A 14,419-nucleotide genomic window follows, 5' to 3' on the forward strand; every position below is an offset into this window, starting at 1 on the left:
TTAGTTCTGAATGTGTAAAGCTGAAATGACAATAATACCAACCCAGGGGGGAGGAGGGGGCTGTCTTTACAAGACAAAATGAGATAATTATAATTCTAAATTGCTCTATGTGTGCAGGGGATTAAAGACCAGAAAGTTTTTTCTGTGCTGCTTTATTTAAAAGAGCATATTACCATTTTAATGACTGAAGAACTGAGCCAATTTTTATGTTCTTCTATTTAATAATAGTTAATATTAAATAATAAAAAGTAAATTTAAAAAGTTCTAAACACATGCATTTTTCCCACAACTCCATAAAGATATGTTTATTCTTTTTTTAAGATTATTTATTTATTTGTCAGAGAGATAGAGAGAGCTAGTGAGCACAAGCAGGGAGAGTGGCAGGCAGAGGGAGAAGCAGGCTCCCCACTGAACAAGGAGCCCGATGTGGGACTTGATCCCAGGACCCTGGGATCATGACCTGAGCTGAAGGCAGATGTTAAATGGAATGAGCCACCCAGGCATCCCAAGATATGTTTATTTTAAATGACAAAAAGTACCCTATATTGATTTTTATTTTTTTCTGACTTGGACCCCTCTGCATATAATAGTGGATGGCCAGTATCCCTTTTGTGACATCTTGGATAGTAGACTTTTATTAAAACAATTACACATACAAAGCTGATAGTAATTACTTACATGTCATCATTTATTGTATGTTCCCTACTAGGCACAGTTGAAAAGGGGTTCAATGTTAGCTGAGTGGTCTCTTTTTGCTTTAGAGAAGCCTTTATGCAACATCCAAGGAGACCTGTGCCTAAAAGAAGGAGTATTGGAAGTGCAAATGCAGTATGTTCATCCCTCCCCCCAGCCTTCATTATCCTCTAAGCAAGCAAGACACATTTTAGTCATTCCCTCATAGATCAAGCCCTGCAGCTCTTTAATCTCTTTTCTTTGTCATTCCCTGAATTCCCTCCAATATGTGAGTGCGTGCCTTACCCCTCCTCAGACCTAACCAACAAGTTGTCATTTGAAACCCCAAAGTGACCTGTTAGATTTATGTGCTTTTACGTTGAATTGCCCTGTGTGGCTGACCTGGTTCAATGGCATACACATACTGCCTCTAGAAATACCTAGAAAATAGAAGGATAGGGTTTGTCTCTATCCATTTTTTTCTTAGACTCCAGATTCATGTTAGAAAGAAGTATTTTCTTCTAGCTTCTTTCCCCAGAATGATTTCTGACCTACCAATCTGTTGAAATCCATGTAAGACAATGTATATAAAAGCAGTTTGCCAAGTACTAAAGATCACATAAAACAAAGTAGCAGTACTATAGTTATTACTGGCTGCTCTTTGTCCATAAGTAAAATAGTAATATGTTTTTATATATTATCCTTTTAACTTTTAATAAATAACTGTGCTCATTAAGTCTGTTTTTTTTTTTTTAAGATTTTGTTTATTTATTTGACAGAGAGAGACACAGCAAGAGAGGGAACACAAGCAGGGGGAGTGGGAGAGGGAGAATCAGGCTTTCTGCTGAGCGGGGAGCCCGATGCAGGGCTCCATCCCAGGACCCTGGGATCATGACCTGAGCCGAAGGCAGACGCTTAACGACTGAGCCACCCAGGCGCCCCTGTACTCATTAAGTCTTGATATGAGAAGTTGTGCCTACATTTTCACTTCTTTCCCAAGGCTAATTATTGGTTTCTTCAACAAAATGTTGATATTCTTTAAATTCAGTTAACTAAATATGTCAAGTTGCAAAATTTTTTTTAAATCCTCATGTAACTAAGTGTTCAAAATAATGTAATCATGCTCTGAAATCATAATGAGGGTCATATAACATCTCAGGAATTTCTGTAAAAATGAATTTATTTATGTGTAAGATTCAGCTGTGCAGGAAGGATGAAAAGAAACTGCCCAACTCAAACACAAAAGGAATATATTAACATAGATCAATTAGTTCAGAATCTCTGGAGATGGGACCCAGGCATCAGTATTTTGTAAAGCTCTCTCAATGTGATTCTAAAAGTAAAGCCAAGTTCAGTGTCACTGCATGAGGCAGAATATCTAAGTTATTTCCCTTTTGCCAACCATTGATACCCCCTAAAGACATTAATAAGGTGATTGTGGGGGCACCTGGGTCGCTCAGTTGGTTAAGCGTCTGCCTTCGGCTCAGGTCATGATCCCAGGGTCCCGGGATCGAGTCCCGCATCGGGCTCCCTGCTCGGCAGGGAGTCTGCTTCTCCCTCTGACCCTCCCCCTCTCATGCTCTCTGTCTCCCATTCTCTCTCTCAGATAAATAAATAAAACCTTTAAAAAAAAAAAATAAGGTGATTGTGGGTAAGAGGTCATTTGATGGAAGGGTGTGGAACAAGCATCTCTCCTTTGCTCTAAAATCCAGTTTGATAGAAAAGCTATAAGGGCACCTGGCTGTCTCAGTCTGTAGAGCGTGCAACTCTTGATCTCAAGGTTGTAAGTTTGAGCCCCACACTGGGTGTGGAGATTACTTATAAATAAAATCTTTAAAAAAAATCATAAAAAGCAATATGCTGTGAATCCTAATTAGTGCCCCCAAATGATCATGCTCTCTTGCAACTATCCAAATTCCCATGCAAATGAGTATCGTAAAATCATATGTCTTGGCAAACAACATAGCCTATGTTTGCAGTATATTTATGTTCTTTCCACAATTGTTAGCATTCCTGCAAAACTGTGAAGTGTTAACAACCTCTTTTTTTCTTTCAGGGAAATGATATTGACCCTGAAGCAGTTAAAGGTGAAGTGTTAAAAGTTGGAAATAAGAGCTGTGAGACTATATACTCGGATTCTGAAGCCGTTTTATGCAAGGTCCCCAGTGACCTGCTGAAATTGAACAACGAGCTAAATATAGAGGTGGGATTCCTGCATTTCTCTCATGATGTAAATAAAGATGCCAGTGTAATTATGTCACTTGCAGGCTTAAAATAAATCATTAAAGCTCATTTGTGTGTTGGCTTTGGCTCATCAGCTCAGCCTCGATTCTTAGTTGTTATTTTAGAATTAGTGAGTTTTTGTTGCACTGTCTCCTTCCCAAGCTTTAGAGGGTGGATCTCAAAAGTCCTTCCTAGGCACACTCCCTCTCCATCATGCCCCACTTTTGACAAAATTTATTGTAACTCTCAGGAGGGATAAGGGCACACCCCTCAGTGCCCTCCCCCCACCTCTTTGTACCAGGAGGCCAGAGCCAACGTACTGCCCCTCTCCACAGTGACCTCAAATTCATGAACAAAGTAAAATAGGAATTAAACTATTGTATAATAACTTCTTTCATGTTGCACCACACAACTCACACATTTAAAGTGTACAGTTCAGTGGTTTTGGGTATATTACCTTATTAATTTTTTAAATTATGGCAAAATACATGTATCATAAAATTTGCCATTTTAACTATTTTTTAGTGTACATTTCAGTGGCATTAATTACATTCACAGTATTGTGCAACCATCACCACTAATTCCAAAACTTTTTCATTACCCCAAAGAGAAACTCTGGAACCATTAAGCCATACTGTCATATTCCCTCCTCTTCCCCAGCCCTGGGTAACCTCTAATCTATTTTCCGTCTTTATGAATTTGCCTATTCTAAATATTTCATATAAGTGGAATCATACAATATTTGTCCTTGTGTGTTTGGCTTATTTTACTTAGCATGTTTTCATGGTTCATACAGGTTCTAGTATGTGTCAGAACTTTATTACTTTTTAAGGCTGAGTAATATTCCATCATATAGATATACCACATTTTGTTTATCCAAGAATGAGTGAATTTTAAAGGATTCCTGAAGTCTTCTAAAAAGTTATAAAATGGAAGGGGGGGGAGAGTTATGGGAAAGTACAAAAATATTATAAAATTTAAGGCTGAATCATGATATCGGAGTTTAAAATTCAAAAGGAACATAAATCCTAAAAATCATACCATGTTAAAGCCAGAAGAATCCTCAAAGATTTCTTCTATGTCTCAAAACTGAAATAAAAATATTTTGCAACTTTATTATTCCATGTGATTATTTACCTTTTATGGGAAGTCTTCTCTGCCCCCTACCTAATCCTTCAAGATAGAGTAAATGTCCCGTGGTCTCTGATTATTCATACTTCTAAGGTATATTTCATACTGTGTTATCACTTATTTATGTGTTTGTCTCCCTTTCTATAATTTAGTTCCTCAAGACCAAAAACTGGTTTTTATTTATCTTTTTATCCCTAATACCTAGTTACAAGTACAAACAAAAGTACTTTAGGGATCAGTAGCTCCTGATTATTTGAACACTGAAACAGAATTGAGGAATATCTTATTGCTCTGAAGGCAATTATGTCACTTCTAGGACATTGATAACCAGCTGGTACTTTGGGTCCAAGGAGAGTGATTCAACCTGCGTAGTATATTTTGCATTTATCATGGCTAACTTCTGACTTTTCTGTACTTGTCATTTTTAGTGGAAGCAAGCAGTTTCTTCAACCATCCTTGGAAAAGTAATTGTTCAGCCAGATCAGAATTTCACAGGACTGATTGTTGGTGTTATCTCAATATCATTAATAGTCTTATTATTACTCGGGCTTTTCCTGTGGCTGAAAAGGAGAAAGCAAATTAAAGGTGCATTTTTTGTTGTTGTTACTATTTGCTTTAAGAAGTTACCTGAAGTATACAGTCATTACAGTTTTAAAATGCCATCGATTCATGTGTGTTGTCTTATATGCAATCCACAAACCCATGAGTTCTGGTCACTGGGTCAAGGTCTACTGGGACCCATGATAGCCAAGTCTTTAACGAGCTCTTTCTCTCTCTCTGTTTTAAGATCTGGGCAGTGAATTAGTTCGCTATGATGCAAGAGTACACACTCCTCATTTGGATAGGCTTGTAAGTGCCCGAAGTGTAAGCCCAACGACAGAAATGGTTTCAAATGAATCTGTAGACTACCGAGCTACTTTTCCAGAAGGTATATTTCAGTTTATCGTTCTAAGAAATACCTATACATATACCTCAGTGGGTTGTGGCATTGTTGTTTATTTTTGGTTTTGCCTTTATATTTTTATAAAAATAAAAAAGAAGTATTTACCTCTTCTTTGGCCAAAGAAGTATTTAATTTGACACAGAATTACATGGCTCTTATTTTTAAATGGACTCGTGTACATATTACATTAGATCTTTAGAGTCTTTAAGTTTTCTTCTCACAAAAATGTTAATTTTAAAATCCATTTGAGCAAAGGTAAGATGTTTATCATCTGAGTTCAATGCTAAGAAGTTGTGAAGCTCTCTTTAACAACCCAGGAAGATTTAAGATACAAAACTTATATTTATTTAAATATAAGTGGGCACTGATACTTTTTTTTTTTACCTATGAATCCTCAAGCATTAAAATTATACCTTTAATATCCCCTTAAAGGATTCTCAGTGAGCTGTCAGTACACAGCCTTTTACCCACCAACATTCCAGGACTTGAATATATTCTGCGTCTTATCCAATAAAAACCTTCAGTCATGCCACTTAAAAAGGAGTGGTTAACACCCTCTGCTTTGCAAAACACTAGGCCTAAGACTGGTCAGGTTAACCAGAGAATTTCACATTGTTTTATTTCAAGTCTCCTGGTGAAAGCAAAATGTCTGTATTGTATCTGCTTCTTTATCTTTAGAAGTTTCAGGACGTGAGTCAAGTACAGGCACTTCCCTGGTTGAATATTTACCATTGGACAAATAAAATGAGTCACAGGTGGTTGGGGGTACTGGAAAACTAGAAATTGCTCATCAAAACAAGTACAAGAGCAATGAGGCACTTCATATTTTAACTTTTTCAACCCTCACTGCCTCTCAGTTTTTGAAGCTTACATTAGTTCTATAGAGATACACATAAATATTGTCTTTGCCCACATGACTCCATTGCCTTTGAAAATACATGCCCTTAACAACATGAACAAATCAAACCCAGTTTATAGCTTTGAAATTTACATCTATTAGTATTTTATATTCACACTTAATAGCTCTAATCTGAGATCATTATAATTCACACGTATTTTTTTTTTTAAAAAAGCTCATTTAATCCTTCAACCTTGTTACTGAACAAACCTCTTTCAACATTGCTGAGAAGCTTGAGTTTCATCATCTTTCCTACATTGAAGCTGAACTTTCAAGACATGGAAAAGTAAAATAGACAAAAGAAGGTCATGAGAGATGAGAATGAGGGAATGCGCAGCCAGCATCTAATGAAGAGGCAGCTACACAGCATTCCTCTCTATGTCTGGTGGAGACAGCCTCCCCATCAGTCTCCTGCAGACCCAGAATTCTCTGTGGCATTACAACAGAATCTCACACCAGTGGTTTAAATTCGGGTTTGCACGTGTTTGAACTTAGCTTACGAGCCACTAGAATTTCTATGCGAGAGGACTTTTTTTCCTGTATCTCACCAAGCATTTCCCTCAGTGTCTGTACCCTGAGAATTTAGAACTCTGATCTCCAGGTGCAAAGGTTTGGAAAGTGAGGTGAAGGAAATGAGCTCAGAGAGGATTATTTGCATTTCTTTCCCCTGGGGACGTTTTGAAGAGCCTGACTCTGGGATTAAAAGAACCCCAGCACCCAGCTAAGCTTCTTTCTTCCCTCGCCCATCCAACATTCCAGGTACTCACCTGAGGTTCTGCATCCTTCCTTTAAGGATGTATCTGTCCTATCTCCAGTTAGTTACTGTAACTATAAGTGGCCCCCAAAGCTTTTGAGGAACAACTGTTGAGATTTACTGCTTTAGCCAAGTTGATATTAACCAAACTGTACACTATGGAAAATACTAAGAATGCTTAAACGGGGTTAGGAATAGTCAGAGTACCATCAACTTTTTTTTATGCCCCTCTCTCAAGTTCTGACTTTCCTAGTCATTTGCAAACAAGCTATATTATCTTTTAATGCCAACAGGGACCCTCCCAAACCCTCTGGCTTCTCCCCATGTTATGTACTAATATACTTCAACACCCTGCCTAGTTCATCTTCATCAGTTGCAGATATGATGCCCTGTCCTTGATATGTTTGGATTCCCAGTGGAAAGGGCAAAGCATCTGGTGGCTTCTCTGCCCTGTTTCTCACTAAGAAATTTATCTTCAGCCCCACAGTTTCCTATGAAAAAGCTTCACCTTGCAGTAGAAAACCTTGCCTGAGGCTCTAATAGAGCTTTGGTTGTAAAGATCAACTTAGAAGGAATGCTGATCCCTTTCCAAGTGCCCTCAACTAAGCAGTGGGGATGGCACACTAACCCAATTCTAGCCTTCTCTGAACGGGGGGATCCCATTATATCTGCCATCATCACCACACAGGGGAGAGTTTACCAGTAATGTGAAAAGCCTTCAATTCTGAAATTTTAACCATTATATATTTCTAATTTCACTATACTATACTTTTCCTTGGCCAGGAATCCATATAGATGTTGAGCAATACAAATTAATTCCATTAACAAACACTAGTCTCTCAAAAGCAAACTACTTTTGCTGCTTCCCAATCTTAAGAATATAGTATATTAAAAAATAAACCTCAAGCATGGCTTTTTGCTATATATGAAAAGAGAAATGTCTAAGGAAATGAGAGTAAACAAGGTTTCAAAGTTAATGCTTAGTTTATTTAAAAGAAAATTTATACACATTTTGTTCCAACTCTTGTATATGTAAGCCAGTATCTTTTCCCAAATTATCATTTTTATTAAACCAATTCCTTTGTAAGGGCTCTTTCTAGCCTCATTCAACAGCAAAACTACTATTCCTTGAATTATAAAATCCAGACTTCGTTACTAATTTAATTTGTTGCCCTGTTGTAGTCTCCACTAAGTGAGGTTTCACTTTGTTCTCTAATAATTTTGCTTTACCTTGCAGACCAGTTTCCTAACTCATCTCAGAACGGATCATGCAGACAAGTACAGTGTCCTCTGACGGACCTGTCCCCCATGCTTACTAGTGGGGACTCTGATATATCCAGTCCATTATTGCAAAACACTGTCCACATTGACCTCAGTGCTCTAAATCCAGAGCTGGTCCAGGCAGTCCAGCACGTAGTGATCGGGCCGAGTAGCCTGATTGTGCATTTCAATGAAGTCATAGGAAGAGGTAAGTATTTCCACTCAGCTTTTTGTGAAATACAATTTTCCAGTAAGCCTTTTATCTTCTGCCTTTGCAGATTAGGAGCTTAGACAATGGTGAAAGCAACTGACAGAGCAGTGATAACAAGGCACTTGATTTCTGTTCTGCAGAAATAGGGCCCTACAGATCATATCCATGGGGACTTGCCCCTGTGCAGGGAAGCAATTTGATAATCTCCTAAACATAAGAAAAATAAATCACATTCTTTCCTCATCTTTTTCATAATGGCAACTCTAGTTTCTTGGAAGGTGCAGTTTACTTCTTTACGAAAATCATAAGTTCCAATATTTTTACTCATATCTTCCTCCAGTCTTTCTTTACCCTGAGAACAGTGACTAACTCTATGAAGTCCTGGTTTATAGCAGTTTGTACCCTGCTGGACAGCATCAAAAGATGGAATTTATAGCATTCCCCTGATCTGAAGCAACATATATCATCTCTACAATGCACTCCCAATTTCTTTATACAAAGAGGATGAAGATTTGTAATAAGCCAGCCAGAGCAGCAATAACAGCTTGCATACACAGTGTTTGAGGAAATATTTAGCAGGAAAAGAAAGCAAGCAGAAGCCAGGAAATGAGCTGCGCTCTTCTCTTTTTTTCTGAAAAGCTTCTGCCATTGATACTGAATGGCCTCTGATCCCTTTTATTCTATATGTGCTGCAAAAGGTAGCAGGCATCTGCCAGCATGATGCAGAAGAAGCTGATGGGACAATGTGCCTTATATGAAAACAAGGCTTTCCCATTTTCCTGTGACAGCACCCACACATTCTTCTATAACAGATTCCAGATCTTAATCCTTAGCACGTTCCCCTTCCCAAATAGTAGCTGCACTGTTAACAAGCCTGTTTTACATCAGAGTAGTACATAGTTCTATTACTAGCCTATAAATCCCAGAAATCGCACCAGTTTTAGAGTATGTGGCCTCACCAATTATGTTCTAATTCTATACATCGTAAAAATTAGAATTTTTAATTTTCATCAGTAAAGGTGCTAAGAATGGCAATTATTCCCCTAGGAAGTAGTAACCATTAATGATTCTGTAAATATTAAGTATTATTTATTTATATGTTTTTCCCAGTAGAAAATGAGCCCTCAAGAGCATAAGTTTTATTTTATTCATCTTTACATTACAAAAGGGTAAGCTAATGCCTGACACTCACATACTAGGAACTCAGGGAATCTTGGCTGGATGGATGAATTAATTAATGAGTGACTTACACAGCTATCAGACGTTTGGCACCTCTGGGGAAAATTACTGCCACTGGATGAAAGGCCCCCATTGGAAAGTGATGTGGCTAAAGCCAGAGAGAACTAGATGGAATGACTCAGAATGAATTTGCTTCATTTGGCCAGTTGGCTTTCAGTTTCTGCCAACCTGGATTACGTATTAACCGGTGACTAATGGGGGAAATCCTTATTCTATAATGCTGATCTTATTTCTAATGGTAACATTTTTGTTTCAGTTTAGTTTACTGGAATAGAGGGAGCTTCTTTTATTGCATTTCTTCATGTGATAAAACCTTATTTTCACATTTAAAAGATATCATTTGATCCTTAAAAATAATAAATTTCTTTTTTAAAAAAGATTTATTTAATTTAGAGAAAGAGCATGCAAGTGTACACAGTGGGGAGGGGCAGAGGGAGAGAGAGAATCTTAAACAAATTCTGCAGTCAGCACAGAGCCCAATGCGGTGCTCAATCTCATGACCCTGAGATTACAACCTGAGCTGCAACGAAGAGTCGGATGCTTAACCAACTGAGCCACCCAGGCGCCCCAAAAATAATAAATTTATTTTATGAGGCAGATGTTACTCCTGTTTTCAGTGTCCACTGTGGTTGAATATTTTGCTATATTAGCCTTTAATAACAGTTACATCACCTAAATTTTTTTATCATGTATTAAATAATCATATTGCTTATATCTTAGGGTGAAATACCTTACATCTACATATTTTATAAACACACACGGTGGTACAATTAATCAGTAGTATAAAAAACAATGCATTTTTTTTGTCAGGTAGGAAAAAGAAGGAAATAAAGATCATGAAGGGCTTTGCAAGTGATAATTGCCTAATTAAAAGTAATATAGCACTAACCAAATTCCCTTTCATGTAGGACATTTTGGGTGTGTGTACCATGGGACTTTGTTGGACAATGATGACAAGAAAATTCACTGTGCTGTGAAATCCTTGAATCGTAAGTGATATTTTATTTAACAATGGAGTACACTTTCATGGTTTACTAATAAATAGTTCATAATAAAATGTTGATTTATACTTTCCCTTGTGGAAAAATCAGCTACTGCTGGAATTAGGGATCTAATCCTGAAAATTTGCTTGGTCTAAATTCTTATTAAAATATTTCCTCAGAAATTATTTCTCAGAGCCTTCATAAATAGGAGTTTGGAGAAATGACATTCTTGGATGAACTGAGTGTCATTTAACTGTGTTTGGCTTATAATATTTGTTTTGCAAGTGACATTTATGGAAACTATTGGAAGCATGTTGGCACATACAGTAGTAATGACTCATTTTACCCAAAGAAATTACTATATTTATTTTTTTACCACAACTTTCATTAGACTTAAAAATAAAATAAGACAAACAGGAGAAAAATATGCCAGCAGAAACTGAAAAATCATAAGTATGGCAATATCTCATTTATCTGCATTTTGGGGGGGAATAGGGTATTCTACATAAATGAACTTCCTAAACAAGTGATACTTACCCCCTTTCAATGCTAGAATTTTTTTTTTTAATTTTAGATGTTATTGAGGAAATCTTTGTTAAATGGAACATATACTCTGTTTAAGGAGCAGGGAATGCTTTCAGATGTTAACTAAGATTATTGACGACCTGGAGCCATAATTAAGGCATAAATCTTGTGCAACCCAATGTACTCGTCATACTAGAGTTTTCCTGGCGCCAGCTTTGCTGACAGGTCTCACACGCCAAGTCAGTGTGTTTGCCTTTTCTACCCATATTGCTAAATTTCTGCTTATAATTTGCAGTAGCCTGAAAAGTGTTAACCGACTATCTTACAAATTTTTATCAGAATTAGTAAGCTATTAATGCACAAGTGAAAGGTTTTCTTCCAAGATAAGTTATTGCCAGAGTATTTCAACCTTTTTAACGTAAGTCCCCATGCTGAGCAGTGTTCTATATGGTTGATTTTGTTGGAAGTCTGACCACAATGTAATTAATGGGACAGTTTATATGAAACCTAAATACAAACAGTGAAGGATTAAGAATGACTGTCAGTAAATCTGCCTCACAAGATGGCACTACTGCTCATTGTACTCAGAATAATCCTAACAGCAAGAAATCCTTATCTGCCCCTGGTGTGCGTTAATCTCCATTCCATCCACACAATCTCTATTCCATCCACATGAGGACTTCCAGGTCTCAGAATGTATTGCATTGTAAAAAAATATATATCATCACCGACACTGATACTAGTCAGATTAATAAATTAAAGGTCATTAACCTTTCATCAATGCTGACTAGTGTCAGGCCCTCAGGATCTCTATCTGGACATGATTAGAAACTGTTATACCAGAAAAGTCTACTTAGATACCATATGACAACCGTTGGTCTTCAAACCCTCCTCTTCCAGGGATCAGAAAACTCTGGCCCAATGATTGTTCCATTGATAATTATCTGTGGCTGCTTTCGCACTCATTGGCAGAGTTGAGTATTTGCAACAGAGGCCAAGTGGCCCACAGAGCCAAAAAATATTTACTGTCTGGCCCTTTATAGAAGTTTTCCGACCCCTGCCCTAGACAGTCACTGCAGAAATGGACTGGCCTGCTTCCCTCTCCTTTTTCCGTATGAGACAACTAACAGCTAGAGTTTGCAGGTGACTTGAAGGCACATTACAGGGTAACATCATTTACTCAAATGTATTATTAAAAAACACTCTGAGGATGGGATATCAGGACAAGATTCACCCATGTGGTTTTACATTCCATAACTCCCCCAATCTGAACTTGACAAAGTGTTTATTGGTCCATAATGATGTTAATGTCTCCACTGCTGGATTTCTCAGGAATCACTGACATAGGAGAAGTTTCCCAGTTTCTGACCGAGGGAATCATCATGAAAGATTTTAGTCATCCAAACGTTCTCTCGCTCTTGGGAATCTGCCTTCGAAGTGAGGGGTCTCCACTAGTGGTCCTACCATACATGAAACATGGAGACCTTCGAAATTTCATTAGAAATGAGACTCATGTAAGTATATTACCAAGCTTACTAACTGGTAAACTAGCTGCCAGCCAGCCAGCCTTCCAAAAGTTCCTGTTTTGAACCTTTTTAAAAGCATTTAGTTAAAGAAGCACATGTAAAATGTTTGCACCGTTCAGATATATAGAGCTTGATTAAATTCACTTGTACCTCAAGATCCCCTATCCTGGTGGGAAGATAGTGGTACTAGAAAGGTTTCCCAGGGGCATTGATGCTTACCTGTCCTGCAAGCTGCCTTGATCTACCATCCCTCTGATATGTATATTTAATCATCTTTGAGTCCCTACCATGTGCCAGAAACAGCAAAGCACAGAGGCCAGAATGAGGAGCAGCCCACATGGAGTTTTAACTCTAGAAGGCAAACACTGAAGAATTAATTACAAATGAGTCCCTTAGTATTCTTCAAACTTACCACCCACTCTCCTAACTCAGGACCTGTACATTTGCTGTTCCATCTGCCTGGAACACTTTCCCCAACATAGCCACATATGCCACTTCTCATTAGCTTCAGCTTTTTGCCCTAATGTCATCTGTTTTATTTCTTAAATTCCTCATATGAGTATAATCATATGGTATTTATCTTTCTCTGACTGACTTATTTCACTTAGCATTATATACTCTAGCTCCATCCACGTAATGCAAATGGCAAGATTTCATTCTTTTTGATGGCTGAGTAATATTCCAGTGTGTGTGTGTGTGTGTGTGTGTGTGTGTGTGTACACCACTTCTTTATCCATTCATCAGTCAGTGGATGTTTGGGTTCTTTCCATAATTTGGCTATTGTTGAGAATGCTGCTATAAACATCGGGGTGCATGTACCCCTTCGAATCTGTACTTTTGTATCTTTTGGATAAATACCTAGTATTGCAATTGCTAGGTCATAGGGTAGTTCTATTTTTAACTTTTTGAGGAACCTCCATACTGTTTTCCAGAGTGGCTGCACCAGTTTGCATCCTCACCAACATCTGTTTCCACTATTGTTAAATTTAGCTGTTCCAACAGGTGTTAAGTGGGATCTCATTGTAGTTTTGATTTGTATTTCCCTGATGATGAGTGATTTTGAGCATCTTTTCATATATCTGTTAGCCATTTGTATGTCTTCTCTGGAAAAAATGTCTATTCATGTCTTCTGCCCATTTCTTAACTGGATTATTTCTTTTTGGGGTATTGAGTTTGGTAAGTTCTTTATAGATTTTGGATACTAGCCCTTTATCCAATTTGCCATTTGCAAATATCTTCTCCCACTCCATTGGTTGCCTTTTAGTTTTGTTGATTGTTTCCTTTGCTCTGCAGAAGCTTTTTATCTTGATGAAGTCCCAGTAGTTCATTTTTGCTTTTGTCTCCCTTGCCTCCGGAGATGTATCAGTAAGAAGTTGCTACAGCCAAAGTCAAAGAGGTTGCTGCCTATATTCCCCTCTAGGATTGTGATAGTTTCCTGTCTCACATTTAGGTCCACTTTGAATTTATTTTTGTGTATGGTATAAGAAAGTGGTCCAGTTTCATTCTTCTGCATGTGGCTGTCCAGTTTTCCCAACACCATTTGTTGAAGAGACTGTCTTTCTTCCATTGGGTATTCTTTCCTGCTTTGTTGAAGATTGGTTGACCATATAGCTGTGGGTCCATTTCTGAGTTTTCTGTTCTGTTCCATTGATTTATGTGTCTGTTTTTGTGCTAGTACCATACTGTCTTGATGACTACAGTTTTGTAATATAGCTTGAAGTCCAGAATCATGATGCCTCCAGCTTTGCTTTTCTTTTTCAAAATTGCTGTGGCTATTAGGGGTCTTTTGTGGTTCCATACAAATTTTAGGTTAACCATGTTATTTCTAATGCTCTGACTTCTGGTTCCTTGATGACCTTGGAGGGCCTGACCTTCCCAGAGCTAGCAAATTCCCAAAGATAGTAAACAACTTAACTTCCTTCTTTCATAAGCAAACCAACCAATCCAGAGCCCATGCCCCAATCACCTCCTTTAAAGAACTCTCACGCTCTGAGACACTATCCACCTACTGTAATCACTTCAGGGCCAGGTACCAGACAACAGCAGATAGTCCC

The 14,419-nt window shown here is 37.9% G+C and overlaps 1 protein-coding gene across 2 annotated transcripts in view; it reads left to right on the forward strand.

Annotated features, from left to right (window-relative positions):
- The window catches only part of MET (MET proto-oncogene, receptor tyrosine kinase), a 116,622-nt gene that overhangs the window by 87,468 nt on the left and 14,735 nt on the right, over positions 1–14,419 (forward strand). For both annotated transcript variants that reach the window (XM_035020973.1, XM_035020974.1), the window contains 6 exons: positions 2,729–2,875; positions 4,455–4,611; positions 4,814–4,954; positions 7,859–8,089; positions 10,240–10,320; positions 12,172–12,353. In XM_035020973.1, the coding sequence (XP_034876864.1) occupies positions 2,729–2,875; positions 4,455–4,611; positions 4,814–4,954; positions 7,859–8,089; positions 10,240–10,320; positions 12,172–12,353 (939 nt within the window). The remainder of the gene's footprint in view (positions 1–2,728; positions 2,876–4,454; positions 4,612–4,813; positions 4,955–7,858; positions 8,090–10,239; positions 10,321–12,171; positions 12,354–14,419) is intronic.

This window comes from Mirounga leonina, unplaced genomic scaffold, assembly GCF_011800145.1.
Source record: "Mirounga leonina isolate KUSES-001 unplaced genomic scaffold, KU_Mleo_1.0 Mir_174, whole genome shotgun sequence".
Taxonomy (NCBI): Eukaryota; Metazoa; Chordata; class Mammalia; order Carnivora; family Phocidae; genus Mirounga; species Mirounga leonina.